Here is a 17127-nt window from a genome sequence, read left to right as displayed (position 1 = left end):
GTGTTGATGGTGTTCATGGTGTTGATGGTGTTAATGGTGTTAATGGTGTTGATGGTGTAGATGGTGTTGATGGTGAGAATGGTGTGAATGGTGTTGATGGTGTTGATGGTGTTGATGGTGTTGATGGTGTTAATGGTGTAAATGGTGTTGATGGTGTTAATGGTGTTAATGGTGTTGATGGTGTTAATGGTGTAAATGGTGTTGATGGTGTTAATGGTGTTAATGGTGTTGATGGTGTTAATTGTGTTGATGGTGTAAATGGTGTTGATGGTGTTGATGGTGTGAATGGTGTGAATGGTGTTGATGGTGTTGGTGTTAATGATGTTGATGGTGTTGATGGTGTTGATGGTGTTAATGGTGTTGATGGTGTTGATGGTGTTAATGGTGTTGATGGTGTTAATTGTGTTGATGGTGTAAATGGTGTTAATGGTGTTGATGGTGTGAATGGTGTGAATGGTGTTGATGGTGTTGGTGTTAATGGTGTTGATAGTGTTAATGGTGTTGATGGTGTTGATGGTGTTAATGGTGTTGATGGTCTTGATGGTGTTAATGGTGTTAATGGTGTTGATGGTGTTAATGGTGTTGATGGTGTTAATGGTGTAAATGGTGTTGATGGTGTGAATGGTGTTAACGGTGTTGACGGTGTTAATGGTGTGAATGGTGTTGATGGTGTTAACGGTGTTGATGGTGTTAATGGTGTGAATGGTGTTAATGGTGTTGATTAATGGTGTTAATGGTGTTGATGGTGTTGATGGTGTGAATGGTGTTGATGGTGTTGATGGTGTTAATGGTCTTGATGGTGTTGATGGTGTGAATGGTGTGGATGGTGTTGATGGTGTTGATGGTGTGAATGGTGATAATGGTGTTGATGGTGATAATGGTGTTGATGGTGTTCATGGTGTTAACGGTGTTGATGGTGTTAATGGTGTTAACAGTGTTGATGGTGTTAATGGTGTGAATGGTGTTCATGGTGTTAATGGTGTTAACGGTGTTAACGGTGTTGATGGTTTTAATGGTGAGAATGGTGTTAACGGTGTTGATGGTGTTAATGGTGATAATGGTGTTGATGGTGATAATGGTGTGATGGTGTTCATGGTGTTAACGGTGTTAACGGTGTTAATGGTGTTAACTGTGTTAACGGTGTTGATGGTGTTAATGGTGTGAATGGTGTGATGGTGTTCATGGTGTTAATGGTGTTAACGGTGTTGATGGTGTTAATGGTGTGAATGGTGTTAATGGTGTGAATGGTGTGAATGGTGTTAACGGTGTTGATGGTGTTAATGGTGTGAATGGTGTTAACGGTGTTGATGGTGTTAATGGTGTGAATGGTGTTAATGGTGTTAACGGTGTTGATGGTGTTAATGGTGTTAATGGTGTGAATGGTGTGAATGGTGTAAACGGTGTTGATGGTGTTAATGGTGTGAATGGTGTGAATGGTGTTAACGGTGTTGATGGTGTTAATGGTGTTAATGGTGTGAATGGTGTGAATGGTGTGAATGGTGTTAACGGTGTTGATGGTGTTAATGGTGTGAATGGTGTGAATGGTGTTAACGGTGTTGATGGTGTTAATGGTGTTAATGGTGTGAATGGTGTGAATGGTGTTAACGGTGTTGATGGTGTTAATGGTGTGAATGGTGTGAATGGTGTTAACGGTGTTGATGGTGTTAATGGTGTTGATGATTCATGTTTAACAGAAAGATAATGGCACACTCACACAGAGCGTGTTTCTGAGAACACATCAGCATGTATGTGCATCATTAGGTCACCGCCCGGTGTATACTCCATCACAAAACACACGTGCTCTGGCGTCTGAAAACATGCAAACAGATTGACCAGGAATGGATGCCGAGAGCTGTTCACTGCCTCGAAGATTCGCTTCTCACACAACAAACTGAGAGAGACAGAGAGTTTAGACTGCAGTTTGAACATGGATGTCATCATGTCTGGTCAGGACACCGAGTAGGATTTAAATTGCACACCTCTCCACCTCGTCCCGCGCTATGATGTCGCCTTTCTTCAGTGCTTTGATGGCGTAAAGACTTCCTGAGCGTTTATATTCAGACAGCAGCACCTGAGAAAACACTCATGCTTTAAACATATATCAGATACTTTTCCCATTTTTTTATCGTGAAAATGTTTTACACTTTTAGTGTATACAAAAGTCAGTCAAATGAAGTATCATTTGAAAGCTGAGAATCAGAACTTTTCAGAGATAACTCATTTATGCATTTATGTTACTTAAAATAGCAAAATAAGGTCTCAAATCATTCATGTTTAAAATTAGCGCCCTCTAGTGGTAATGGGTAGAAATGTTTATATGAAAATAAAAGTGATATAGCACATAAATGCACAAGTCATATATCAAATTAAAGATCTCACTCTCAGGAATGTGACTGTATAATTTATTTACTTGTGTGAATTATCAAAAGTTATATCTTAGATATCCAGAACAAAATATGTGGAACAGGCAGGAAAACATGCTAAATAAATCATCATAAATATACATTATCGACTACTGATGATAAAACGTTTTATTATCATTGTAAAAGGGGGGTATCTAAGCTTTCTAATGACACCTCTATTGAGCTTGTAGTACACTCAGAGGCCGAGATATTCAATGAAATAATGAGGGTGTTGCTTGAACTGAACATTAGCCTGAATGTCTATGGACGAGCACATCTGTGAGGGGTAAAGTGCGCCACCTACATTTCACCTACATTTGTTCCCCAAAACTTTTCTGTTTATCATAAGATTATATTCACATACAATATTAATTATAAATCATTTGAGTCTGTTTTTTAATTATTTGGGTGGTTCTCTGAAAAATGAGAAATTGTTTACAATTAGTCCACAGTATGTGTGAATGGTGAGCTTTTAAATTTGAGTGTGACACGTCTTTTTTTTTTTTATGACATTTAAATGCAGAAATCTTCTGAGTAAATGTTTATGTACATATATTTGATTTCCTTTGGTTTAAATGAATGGATGTTTTTTATATAGATATAATTTAAATAATAATAATAAATGCTCAATGGGAACCATAAACTCAAGAAAACTGCTTATTGCCAGAATAAGTATATAATATGTTAAACTTATACACAATAAAATGATTGATGTGATTGTTTTATTAAATTACAATCATAAATAATATGTTTTATTTCTTGTATGATGACAGCATTGTAAGTGCAGTGTAGTTCTAGCGGGAAGACTAGCAGCTGTACATCATCACATCATTAGTGGGGTAACTCCCAGCCAATCACATGTAAGCCATCGCTTTATAAGTCCGCTCACAATCCATCACATTGCTGTTTCAGTGTGCTAACACGGCAAATAGGCATGTTTCAACCTCTCCAGGCCACAGGAGAACCAGTGCACAGAACATCTCTGGAAGGCCGCCTTCCATTTCCAATGACGTCATCACTTCATCTCAACTTCTGCCCACATGGCGAAGGAGCGCGCTCCACGCCAAGTCCGTCAAAATCATCGGCTCAGGCAGCAGCTGGTTTCCATCAGAAATAAGCCAAGTTATATATCCATCAAATGCATTCAGATTTAGTCATGGGTCTAGGCCTTCGGTTGCCATGCTGCTTGTTCATTGTAAAGTTGCAACACTGTCTGGTCATCATAACGCATCCGCATCAATATCAAAAGCCAGTATTTCATGTCAACAGCGCATTCACTCTCATAGTAATGGCAGGCAATCGCGTAATCTCATGAGGGGAAACTCGGTCATTCACATGTCATTCACCATGCGCATACCCGAGCGCTCCTCATTAATTAAGATAATAATTCAGGCATATCATCATGTACAGTCAGTGTTTATTGTACGGTGTCCCATTACTCCATTCAGTAAGATATCCCCATTTTGTGTTGAACATGTTTAAACAATACTAAAAGTGTCAAGACACCCCAGAAATACAATGTTCTCAAAATCACGAGTCTAAAGAAGTTTCGTTTCTAATCTGAAGATGATTTATTAATAAATGAGTTCCTGCAGCTTTAATGTCTGTAAAATCTCTGGAAGTGTTCAGAGTGAAATTAAAGCTCCGCCTCTCAAGACGACACTAAATCTGATGGCACCGCTCGACTATTATGAATAAAACTACACCACATTTTTATAAATAGACTTTGGAGATGGGCTGGTTTTGTTTATGAGACTCTAATATATCAGATCATAAACAGTTTTACAACATGAATGCTGCTCAGATTGCAGTTTGTTGAAGAACGATGACGAAGGAGAGATCTCATGTAAACATGGAGAATATATCAATATTTCTCACATTTATCACTTTTATGGACAAAAAATGTTTTTAATGAACGCTTGTCATGGACGATTGACCCAAGTGTGTTGAACTGGATTCATCTGGCGATCGTGTTTCATAATAAAAGTCCCGTTTTGATATTGCATGTTTTCATAATAAAAGTCCCGTTTTGATATCGCATGTTTTCATAATAAAAGTCCCGATTTGATATTGCATGTTTTCATAATAAAAGTCCCGTTTTGATATTGCAGGTTTTCATAATAAAAGTCCCGTTTTGATAGCGCATGTTTTCATAATAAAAGTCCCGTTTTGATATTGCATGTTTTCATAATAAAAGTCCCGTTTTGATATCGCGTGTTTTCATAATAAAAGTCCCGTTTTGATAGCGCATGTTTTCATAATAAAAGTCCCGTTTTGATATCGCATGGTTTCATAATAAAAGTCCTGTTTTGATATCGCATGTTTTCATAATAAAAGTCCCGTTTTTGATATTGCAGGTTTTCATAATAAAAGTCCCGTTTTGATAGCGCATGTTTTCATAATAAAAGTCCCGTTTTGATATTGCAGGTTTTCATAATAAGTCCCGTATTGATATCGCATGTTTTCATAATAAAAGTCCCGTTTTGATATTGCATGTTTTCATAATAAAAGTCCCGTTTTGATAGCGCATGTTTTCATAATAAAAGTCCCGTTTTTGATATTGCAGGTTTTCATAATAAAAGTCCCGTTTTGATAGCGCATGTTTTCATAATAAAAGTCCCGTTTTGACATTTATAGACGGTAAATTATATATTAAATGTAAGCAGAGTGAGGTCACTCCCGAATGCGAACAAATGCGTATCAACAGGTTAATATAGCCTTCACCAAAACCTTGTGAAAGGGTCCTTGGTGAAATAAATAACTTATTTTGTTTGGTACAACATTTCGAGTGATGTTCCCCGAGTGCCTCCAAGGGCGCATTAATGCCGATCCATAAAACGCAGCGTTTTCTTACTCTATACATACTTCCACATTCTCAACGCAAGCACAACTGTTGTGGTGCGCCTCTGACACCTAGCGATAGGCGCCGCACCGCTTCCCCTTCTTCATCAGATCATTTAATTGCCAGTGTAAGGCATATCGCATAATGAGTCTAACAGTCATGTCAGCCCAACTACATTACTTTTAAGTATCAAAGCATTTCGATATGAGCCGTTCCCTTTAATGCGCATGGTCAGGGACATTACATTTTAGTCCCGCCTCCTCGCACTGGCTCATTCCTTAGAATGAACCTCTCCTACTTATCGATCGATGATGGCTGCTGCGAATCTCCGGACGACGTGTCCCTATTCACGGACGCGGCTCCCTCCACAGGATTCAGGGGTTACTTTCTAGGATCACGGTTCACAGGAAAATGGCCAGAATTATACTTTTTTCAATATGGCTTCCTACCAAGCTCAACTCTCCATCTCTCCATCAGCCATAAGCTCTCATGCATATCTGGTGGTGGTTGGTGTCTCTCTCCCAGCGCACCTGATTCAATTAAAGCACGCGCACTGTTCACAAGGATAGCGCATAACTACATCTACCCCCCTTGCCAGGGCTTCCATAATCTCAAGCATGGTTCCTTTGCATTGGTATCGCACAAGCCAGCCACCCTCACTGGAAAGCTCACACAATAACGGGATATCTTTCAACGAAGGGTATTGCGCGACAACATCGGCATTATCGTACATGATGGTTCCGAGTACTACAACTTCGGCCCGCCAGACGGGGCTTACGCCAAAGAGAGACGTCACTTTTCTGTTTTATATTCATCGAATAAATGTCATCTTCAATTTCACTCACGTCTGCGAGTCTTCCTGATAATAATACTTTTTCGGTTAATGATCAGGTGTCCAGTCATTTCACATTGACGTGTCTTTAAAGACCTTATAATAAATCTACCTGGGATGCATTTCTGTGCAAGATACACAATATACCGCCTTCTACAGTCTTATCAACGCATTTACTCATCTGCCACAATAATGTCATGAATTGTAATAATTTTTATTATATTTATAATTTATAATCTCAATATAATCATTTAAGAAAATATTTAAGAAATATTTATGACTGCTTAATTTTCTCAAGGCATTGACAGTTTTGGTAAAAAGTTCATTTTAGACATCGATAGAATAAAAATTATGAGATTTTTACCTTGCCAAAATGTCCTCGGCCCAAAACAGCGATCAATCGGAAATCCTGCAGACAAAGTGAACTTTTGGACTGCCTGAACACACACACACACACACACACACACACACACACACACACACACACACACACACACACACACACACACACACACATACACACACACACACACACATACAAATACAAACACACACACACACACACACACACATACACACACACACACACACACACATATACAAATACAAACACACACACACACACACACACACACATACACACACACACACACACACACATATATACAAATACAAACACACACACACACATATATATATATACACACACACACACACACACACATATACAAATACAAACACACACACACACATATATATATATATACACACACACACATACACACATACACACACACATATATACAAATACAAACACATACACACACACACAAACATATACACAAACACACACACACACATACACACGCACACATATACAAATACAAACACATACACACACACACACACACACATATACACACACACATTTACATACACACACAAACACACGCACACATATACACACACACACACACACACACACATTTACATACACACACACACACACACACACACATATACACACACACACACATACACACACAAACACACACACAAACACACACATACACATATACACAAACACACAGGACAAGATTGATGTTATTAAACTGTATGTTAGAGCTGATCTGAGGTCAGCTGCAAAACAGTATCTATTATGTAAATGAGACGTGTGTGTGTGTGTGTGTGTGTGTGTGTGTGTGTGTGTGTGTGTGTGTGTTGGCTCGTTCTGTAAAACAGATTGTGTGCTGGCGGGACGTGTACCTGCGCTGTGATTTATGGGAAATGATCTTGACACCCCTCTCAGGAGGAGCAGGATCAGGGGGAGAGACCGGTTCTGTTGCTCGCACACTGTCCATCTGAAACAGACATTATTATCACACCTTATTTTAGATAAATTGTGTTTGATTTTGTACAATTTATTTTAATTTTAATTAATAATATTAATTGTTAATGCCATTTTAGTCCAATTTACAGTGTGCACAAATGTCAAATAATATATTCACTCACACTGTTTATATCTGTTACGCAAGTCCTTTAAAATGATTTCAATACAATGTTCAAACACTGAATGTATATTTTGACAATAGAGACACTGAATTTAAGTGATTTTTTAATGTTTAGTGTTTTTATATATTTTATTCGTTTTTTCTGTCATTGTTATTAATGCCGTGACCTCTGACCCCCTGTAAATAAACCATCTGTCTCTCTCTCTCTCTCTCTCTCTCTCTCTCTCTGCTCTCTCTCTCTCTCTCTCTCTCTCTCCAAAGACACTGCGACATAATTCATATTCATATTTCTGTACATCATTTGATAAACTATATATCATTATGTTCTATTACCCTTATATTTCTCTCAGTTTATTTAAATGTGTTTGTAGTGTAACTCTGTACAATATATGACACTGCACTGACTCTTCAGATGAGAGGAAAAACATGTCCCACATATAAAGACCTCTTCATGTTACAAATCAACAAATGAATACAAATACTGAAAAGGTTCAATCTAAAGGGATGTGTATACTCATGTCTTACTTTACAATATTTCAAATGCATGCTGTAAATGAACCTGTCCTCAATCTTAAACTGCAGAGCAATCTTGTGTCCTCAGATATTTGTAATAACCCTGAATAAATCATGTCATGGTCAGCTGTAACTCGGGACCCCTTCACCACTTTATAGTTTGTGTTATAGATCCATTATACAACACATGGTCAAAATGTTTATTGTCAACTATTTTCAGAATAATCAGGATAATAATATAGAGTGTATTTGATCACTTCTTCAATGCAGACGGTTCACTCTTGTTGGATGGCTCAGATTAAAACGACATGCTTTAGTGTGTCTGACGGAGTTTACAGAAATTACAGTAAAAAGGAAGTTACTGAATAAATGTCAATTTTCAGAAAAAGCATTTTTATAAACATCTGTTCCTTTACACGGTACATTAACGGAAACCATTGTTGGTTAGGGGTCAGGGGTTAGGGTTTATGGGTAAGGTTAGGGTTTATGGGTAAGGTTAGGGGTCAGGGGTCAGGGTTTATGGGTAAGGTTAGGGGTCAGGGTTTATGGGTAAGGTCAGGGTTTATGGGTAAGGTTAGGGGTCAGGGTTTATGGGTAAAGTTAGGGTTTATGGGTAAGGTTAGGGGTCAGGGTTTATGGGTATGGTTAGGGGTCAGGGGTCAGGGTTTATGGGTAAGGTTAGGGGTCAGGGTTTATGGGTAAGGTTAGGGGTCAGGGTTTATGGGTAAGGTTAGGGGTCAGGGTTTATGGGTATGGTTAGGGGTCAGGGGTCAGGGTTTATGGGTAAGGTTAGGGGTCAGGGGTCAGGGTTTATGGGTAAGGTTAGGGGTCAGGGTTTATGGGTAAGGTTAGGGTTTATGGGTAAGGTTAGGGGTCAGGGGTCAGGGTTTATGGGTAAGGTTAGGGGTCAGGGTTTATGGGTAAGGTCAGGGTTTATGGGTAAGGTTAGGGGTCAGGGTTTATGGGTAAAGTTAGGGTTTATGGGTAAGGTTAGGGGTCAGGGTTTATGGGTATGGTTAGGGGTCAGGGGTCAGGGTTTATGGGTAAGGTTAGGGGTCAGGGTTTATGGGTAAGGTTAGGGGTCAGGGGTCAGGGTTTATGGGTAAGGTTAGGGGTCAGGGTTTATGGGTAAGGCTAGGGGTCAGGGTTTATGGGTATGGTTAGGGGTCAGGGGTCAGGGTTTATGGGTAAGGTTAGGGGTCAGGGTTTATGGGTAAGGTTAGGGATCAGGGGTCAGGGTTTATGGGTAAGGTTAGGGGTCAGGGTTTATGGGTAAGGTTAGGGGTCAGGGGTCAGGGTTTATGGGTAAGGTTAGGGGTCAGGGTTTATGGGTATGGTTAGGGGTCAGGGGTCAGGGTTTATGGGTAAGGTTAGGGTCAGGGTTTATGGGTATGGTTAGGGGTCAGGGGTCAGGGTTTATGGGTAAGGTTAGGGGTCAGGGTTTATGGGTATGGTTAGGGGTCAGGGGTCAGGGTTTATGGGTAAGGTTAGGGGTCAGGGTTTATGGGTAAGGTTAGGGTCAGGGTTTATGGGTAAGGTCAGGGTTTATGGGTAAGGTTAGGGGTCAGGGTCAGGGCTTATGGGTAAGGTTAGGGTCAGGGTCAGGGTTTATGGGTAAGGTTAGGGGTCAGGGTCAGGGTTTATGGGTAAGGTTAGGGGTCAGGGTTTATGGGTAAGGTTAGGGTCAGGGTTTATGGGTATGGTTAGGGGTCAGGGGTCAGGGTTTATGGGTAAGGTTAGGGTCAGGGTTTATGGGTAAGGTTAGGGGTCAGGGTTTATGGGTAAGGTTAGGGTCAGGGTTTATGGGTAAGGTTAGGGGTCAGGGTTTATGGGTATGGTTAGGGTCAGGGGTCAGGGTTTATGGGTAAGGTTAGGGGTCAGGGTTTATGGGTATGGTTAGGGTCAGGGGTCAGGGTTTATGGGTAAGGTTAGGGGTCAGGGTTTATGGGTATGGTTAGGGTCAGGGTCAGGGTTTATGGGTAAGGTTAGGGGTCAGGGTTTATGGGTATGGTTAGGGTCAGGGGTTTATGGGTAAGGTTAGGGGTCAGGGTTTATGGGTAAGGTTAGGGGTCAGGGGTCAGGGTTTATGGGTAAGGTTAGGGGTCAGGGTTTATGGGTATGGTTAGGGGTCAGGGGTCAGGGTTTATGGGTAAGGTTAGGGGTCAGGGTTTATGGGTATGGTTAGGGGTCAGGGTTTATGGGTAAGGTTAGGGGTCAGGGTTTATGGGTAAGGTTAGGGGTCAGGGGTCAGGGTTTATGGGTAAGGTTAGGGGTCAGGGTTTATGGGTAAGGTTAGGGGTCAGGGTTTATGGGTAAGGTTAGGGGTCAGGGTTTATGGGTATGGTTAGGGGTCAGGGGTCAGGGTTTAGGGGTCAGGGTTTATGGGTAAGGTTAGGGTTTATGGGTAAGGTTAGGGGTCAGGGGTCAGGGTTTATGGGTAAGGTTAGGGTTTAGGGTAAGGTTAGGGGTCAGGGGTTAGGGTAAGGTTAGGGTTTATGGGTAAGGTTAGGGTTCAGGGGTTAGGGTAAGGTTAGGGTTTATGGGTAAGGTTAGGGGTCAGGGGTTAGGGTTTATGGGTAAGGTTAGGGGTCAGGGGTTAGGGTTTAGGGTAAGGTTAGAGTTTATGGGTAAGGTTAGGGGTCAGGGGTTATGGGTAAGGTTAGGGGTCAGGGGTTAGAGTTTATGGGTAAGGTTAGGGGTCAGGGGTTAGGGTAAGGTTAGGGTTTATGGGTAAGGTTAGGGGTCAGGGGTTAGAGCTTATGGGTAAGGTTAGGGGTCAGGGGTTAGGGTTTATGGGTAAGGTTAGGGGTCAGGGGTTAGAGTTTATGGGTAAGGTTAGGGGTCAGGGGTTAGAGTTTATGGGTAAGGTTAGGGGTCAGGGGTTAGAGTTTATGGGTAAGGTTAGGGGTCAGGGGTTAGAGTTTATGGGTAAGGTTAGGGGTCAGGGGTTAGGGTTTAGGGTAAGGTTAGAGTTTATGGGTAAGTTTAGGGGTCAGGGGTTAGGGTAAGGTTAGGGTTTATGGGTAAGGTTAGGGGTCAGGGGTTAGAGTTTATGGGTAAGGTTAGGGGTCAGGGGTTAGAGTTTATGGGTAAGGTTAGGGTTTATGGGTAAGGTTAGGGGTCAGGGGTTAGAGTTTATGGGTAAGGTTAGGGGTCAGGGGTTAGAGTTTATGGGTAAGGTTAGTGTTTATGGGTAAGGTTAGGGGTCAGGGGTCAGGGTTTATGGGTAAGGTTAGTGTTTATGGGTAAGGTTAGGGGTCAGGTTAGGGGTCAGGTTTATGGGTAAGGTTAACAGTGTAAATATAGATGTAACTAATGCATGGGTAACACATTATTTTACAGTGTCCTTATTACACATATTACATGTATTAATAGTGGTGGCTCAGCGGTTAAGGCTCTGGGTTAATTACCAGAAGGTCGGGGGTTCAAGCCCCAACACCACTGCTGTATCATGGCTGACCCCAGCTTAGCTGGGATATGTGAAAAATAAATAATTTCACCATGTATATGCAGAAATGTATGTATAATGTGTGACAATTGATCAATTTATTTATTTATTAACTATAGTAATAACAGACAATGATGCATAATTACAAGCAACTTACCCTAAAACAAACCCTTACCCTAAACCAATAGTAAGTGCATGTTGTTAATTATGAATAATTAGTAATTACATTGTAACAAGAACACTGTCAAATAATGTGTATCCAAGTAAATATTAAAGACAAATATAAAGTGGGAGTATAAAGAGGAGTAAATGTGTGTGTTGTGTACCGTGTGTAATGAGTGTTTCCTCAGATCTATTGATGGAGAGTCAGTGTCCGCAGACATCTTCTGCATGGAAATCTCACTGCTGAAACAAACACACACATTCACTCGTTCATGTTCATTCACTATATATATCATGCAAACAGATGTGTGATTTGTGCACCTGCTGTTGTGTGTGTTGCTGTGCTGTGTGTAGTTGTGTGTAGATGTGCTCATGGCGTTCTTCAGCAGTCTGACCCACGTCGTCATGTCCACATTCATCTGCTTCGCTCGCAGGAACGCTTTACCTGAGCAAACAAAGAGACACACAATACAGAGCAAAATATACAATGTTTACAGTATAACACTATCATCTTCCTGCCAGATATTCAGTAGCGACAGATGATGATGACATTAAATAAGTGATTGGCTCTTTTAACGGTAAGGAGAGACCTCTATACCTGCAGCCGCCATATGCAGCGTTGCGATTTCTCTCTCGTGAAAGTTCTTTGATGCCAGAATCAAAATGCTTTCATTTCATATTGTCGTACATCATGTGATTACATCAAACAGTGCATACTTTAGCATTGCCAGTAAAGTAGTAGAAGTATCGGCCCATGAATGCAGAGTTTTCGTGCTAGCATGAAATGCAAGAGAAGCTAACAGGAAGTGGATATGATTGGCCACTTTACACTTGTTTGAACAAACTCAAAACCCTCACCCTGCTGTTTAGAGAAGACCTTCCTCTGTCTCTGCAGACGTGGCCCTCTCTCGATCACTGGATTAAAGAACGTCACCTACAACAACAACACACAGTCAGAGGAGGAAACTGTGTCTGTACACAAGTGTGGGCTTGACACTTCCCTCTTCCTGGTACTTGACAAAGCTAAAATTACTCACGTTTCAGTGCACTACAATTTTTAGCAGAACTGAATGGGTCAGCAGCCATATCCCCCTGTAGCTCTGGTTGCATACTGAAGCTAAGCAGGGTTGAGCCTGGTCAGTACCTGGATGGGAGACCTCCTGGGAAAGCTAAGGTTGCTACTGTAAGTGTTATTAGGGTTAGTGGACTGTGTAGGTCCTAATGCCCCAGTATAGTGATCGAGACACTATAATGTAAAAAAAAGGCACCATCCCTTGGATGATATGAGGTCCTGACTCTCTGTGGTCATTCAAAATCCCAGACACTTCTTGAAAAGACTAGGACCCCTAAGAGTATGACCCCTATGTCCTGGCCAATTTCCCCCCATTGGCCTTTATCAATCATGGCTTCCCATCCACTAATTGGCTCTATCACTCTACTCTCTCCTCTCCACCAATAGCTGGTGTGTGGTGTGTGGTGAGTGTACTGGCGCACTATGGCTGCACACTGGAGGTGGTTGAGGAGAGTCCCTGTTCACTGTGTAAAGGCTTTGAGCGTAGTGTCTGAAAAGCACTATATAAATGTAACGTTCATTCATTTAAGCACCGAAGACAGAAGTTTGTTCAGTTTAAAAAGTTGGTCACACTTTATATTAAGTGGCCTTAACTCCTATGTACTGACATTAAATACATACAAGACTGTGTAACTACGTGATCTTCTGCAAAATATGCACATTTGCTGCTACTGAGGTTGAGGTACGGGTAGGTTTAAAAGTAAGGGTTGTGTTAGGGTTAAGGGTGAAGTTAACTGTGTAACTACAAATGTAATTACATGCAGGTACTTTCGATGTAATTACAATGCAACAACATGTAAGTACACAATAAGTACATCGTATCAAATTGTTAAGTACATAGCAGTTAAGGCCACCTATTATAACGTGTGTCCAAAAAGAGGAATTTTCCCCCATTCATCCATTATGAAGGTCTTCAGCTGCACAATTGTACGGGGTCTTCGTTGCCGTATGGTGTGCTTCATAATGCACCACACATCCTCAATTGGAGATGGTCAGGACTGCATGCCAATCTAGCACCCGCACTCTCTGCCTAAACAGCCATGCACTTGTAATAGGGGCAGTATGTGTTTTTAAGTTGTCCTGCGGGAAAATACAGGGACATCCCTGGAAAAGACGGTACTGGATGGCAGTATATGCTGCTCCAAAATGTGTACATATCTGTCTGCATTCATGGTGTCCTCACAGATGTGCGAGTTACACATGCCATGGTCACTGACACACCACTGGCCCATACAGACACTGGCTTTTGGACCTGACGCTAATAACAACTGATGGTCCTTTTCCTCTTTGGCCCGGAGAACACGACAGTTCCACTGTTCTACTCTCCATCTCAGATGAGACCGAGCCCAGAGAAGTCGGCAGTGCTTCTGGACAGTGATGATGTAAAGCTTCTCCTTTACAGAGTAAAGTCTTAACTTGCATCTGTGGATGCAGCGGCGAGTGATTTTGACTAACAAAGGTTTACTAAGGTAATCCCAAAATATATCCATTACAGATGAATTATGACAGTGACATCTGAGTGATCAGAGTTCATGAGCATTCAGAAGTGGTTTCGTCTTGCCCTTTACACATCGAGATTTGACCAGATTCCTTGAATCTTTTAACTATATTGTGCACTGTAGAGGGTGAAATGCTCCAAATCCTTACCATTTGTCTTTGGGGATCATTGATCTTAAAGTGCTGGATTATTTGCTGAAGCATCTGTTGGCAAATGTTGCTCTTGAAGGACTCGGCTGTTTTTGGAGGCTCTTTATATACTATGACACGATTGTCTGTTTAACATCTCTTTTTTGGAGCGTGTTGCAATCATCCGATTTGATATTACTGTACATTTACAAAAAACTATGAAATTCACAAAGTAAAACATCATATAATGTGGAGTTGTGGTGCTTTCAATAAAGCAAAGCGTGAAAATAATTTACAAATCACTCCTTTTTGTTTTTATTAGCATTATTCATAATGTCCCAACGTTTTGGGAATTGGAGTTGTATATGTTATATCAAGTTTACTAAACAATATTAAGCCAGCAATTAAGGCTAATTATTATAGTTTTACAAAGCTGTTACTAATAAACTACAACATTTATATTTACATTTATGCATTTGACAGATGCTTTTATCCAAAGCGACTTACAGAGCACTTATTACAGGGACAATCCCCCCGGAGCAACCTGGAGTTAAGTGTCTTACTCAAGGACACAATGGTGGTGACTGTGGGGATCAAACCAGCAACCTTCTGATTACCAGTTATGTGCTTTAGCCCACTATGCCACCACCACACCAGTGGTGCTAAATTCTTCTATTAAACGGACCCCCTGTTCTAAAGTGAAAACGTTACATATTGTCATTATAGGTTTGTTTTGCATTTATTAGGTGGTATTTGAGTTCATTTAAATATATTAATAGAGTAATTATGGCAAGTTAGTATTGGTTTTACTAAATTGTTACTTAAGAATGGCTAAAATCTTAAAGACAATTTGACTCTTTGTTCTAAAGTGAAACATTTACTTACACAAGTTATTCATTTGTTTAAAATGTATTAGTAAAATGTATTTATTGCAATTAAAACATGTGAAATACAACCCAAAACTTGAGTTGGTTAAACGTTAACGGGGTCAAGTCATTATTAAATTTACTAGGGGCGACTGTGGCTCAGGTGGTTGAACGGGTCAGCCACTAATTGGGTTGGTGGTTCGATTCCCGGCCCACATGACTCCACATGCCGAAGTGTCCTTGGGCAAGACACTGAACCACAAGTAGCTCCCAATGGAGCTCTGCTGCCATTGGTGTATGAGTGTGTGTGTGAATGGGTGAATGAGTCACAGTGTAAAGCACTTTGGTAACCGCTAAGGTTAAAAAGGCGCTGTATAAGTGCAGACCATTTACCATTTAGTAACAGCTTTGTAAAGCCAACACTAATTAGCCTTAATTACTGGCTTTGCTTAGTAAAAGTCCTATATGATCTCTGAACTGGAGAATTAATTACATTACTTTCTACATGTCAGAGTTTAGCTGTGTATTAAACTGCACACTTCCCAGCTATTCATTTTGTAGTGTGAGAAGTGTGTTCACATAAAAAAAAACGAATAAAAAATGCAACGAGTGCCCTGATGATGAACTTCTTCAATCGGGGTAAGGGTTGCTAACTGTTCCGTGTTAGACGAGACATTGTATATTTTGGCCTAAACGACAGCGCGCCTATTGTCCTGTATAATAACAGTGATGAATCCAGTATTAAAGGCTCTGTGTCCCATATTAAAGTGGCAAAATACTTAAGGGGAAGCCGACTGAACAACGAAACACCCCCGTTCTGAATCGAAGTGCTAAAAAAGCTCACCCATCCAGTATTCGCCTACGTAGCTGAAGGGGGCGAAGTTACCTGTCCGCGATGCTGGTCTGTTGCAGCTAATGTTGCAGTGCATTCTGGGATTGGCCACTCCATATCGGATACTTGCAGTGCGCCCTTCGAATTTGGCCAAAATGCGGTATCTTGTGTTTGGGTGCGGACCTATGATGACTAAACATGTTGCCCAAGTAGGCAGCTCTACATTATTGTGCATTGTTTGGTGATTAAGTCACAGCGTACCTCGGAGAGCAGCAGTCCCTGAGGTTCGAGCTCCAGCTGTATTCTGTGTCTCTGATTGTCCAGAAACTCTTCCAGTTTGAGATATTTGAGAGCGCAGAGCGAGCGATAGTCCTTCCAGTACACGGCGATCTCCATCTCTCTGGACTAAACACACACACACACTACTTTACCGGAGTATCTGAGCATGTACTCAGTTTGCATGTGTGTATGTGACGTGTGACTCACTCTCTCCAGCTCGACAGTGAAGCTCTGATCCCAGCTCTGTTCTCCAACACTCTTCCAACCAGTCTGACCAACCACACAGTTCTCCAGCTTCAGCACGGCACTCACCTCCGCTAAACACACGCACAATATCACACGATTGTTTTGTTTTCTAAGAAGCATCTAAATGCATTTTGACAGGAAAATAAGTGTATAAAAAGTACAATTTCAGCCATTTCAAAAATATCGATTAATCGTGATTAAGTATTTTAATGGACTGACAGCACTAATATAAACACAACATGCATCTATGAACAAACAGAGTTTGAGGTGACATGAGGGTGAGTAAATGATGAGGGAATCATAATTTTAAGGTGAACTATTCCCTTAAACAATAAACCTATTTTTTAAATGTTGGTGTCTTTTATCATATTGCTGTTGCCACCAAAACTGATTATGCGGTCCGCTTTGCACCCCTTTCAAGTATCCTGCTCGGAAGATACACATGAATGCCCCTCAAGTCGTAATTATGACTGTGATCATTTGATGGTAAATGGTC

At 41.0% G+C, this 17127-nt stretch overlaps 1 protein-coding gene across 3 annotated transcripts in view; it reads right to left on the bottom strand.

Annotated features, from left to right (window-relative positions):
- The window catches only part of pkn1b (protein kinase N1b), a 52525-nt gene that overhangs the window by 8556 nt on the left and 26842 nt on the right, over positions 1 to 17127 (bottom strand). For 2 of the 3 annotated variants that reach the window (XM_052138556.1, XM_052138554.1), the window contains exons 8-16: positions 16593 to 16702; positions 16368 to 16511; positions 12569 to 12644; positions 12032 to 12155; positions 11875 to 11953; positions 7343 to 7437; positions 6441 to 6513; positions 1980 to 2071; positions 1715 to 1891 (exon numbers count right to left, since the gene is read on the bottom strand). In XM_052138556.1, coding sequence (XP_051994516.1) covers positions 1715 to 1891; positions 1980 to 2071; positions 6441 to 6513; positions 7343 to 7437; positions 11875 to 11953; positions 12032 to 12155; positions 12569 to 12644; positions 16368 to 16511; positions 16593 to 16702 — 970 coding nt within the window. The remainder of the gene's footprint in view (positions 1 to 1714; positions 1892 to 1979; positions 2072 to 6440; positions 6514 to 7342; positions 7438 to 11874; positions 11954 to 12031; positions 12156 to 12568; positions 12645 to 16367; positions 16512 to 16592; positions 16703 to 17127) is intronic. The other variant, XM_052138555.1, reaches the window with a different exon arrangement.

Source organism: Xyrauchen texanus, chromosome 12, assembly GCF_025860055.1.
Source record: "Xyrauchen texanus isolate HMW12.3.18 chromosome 12, RBS_HiC_50CHRs, whole genome shotgun sequence".
Classification (NCBI taxonomy): Eukaryota; Metazoa; Chordata; class Actinopteri; order Cypriniformes; family Catostomidae; genus Xyrauchen; species Xyrauchen texanus.
The sequence above is the reverse complement of the archived record's forward strand: the minus strand, read 5'-3'. Positions and strand labels throughout refer to the sequence as shown.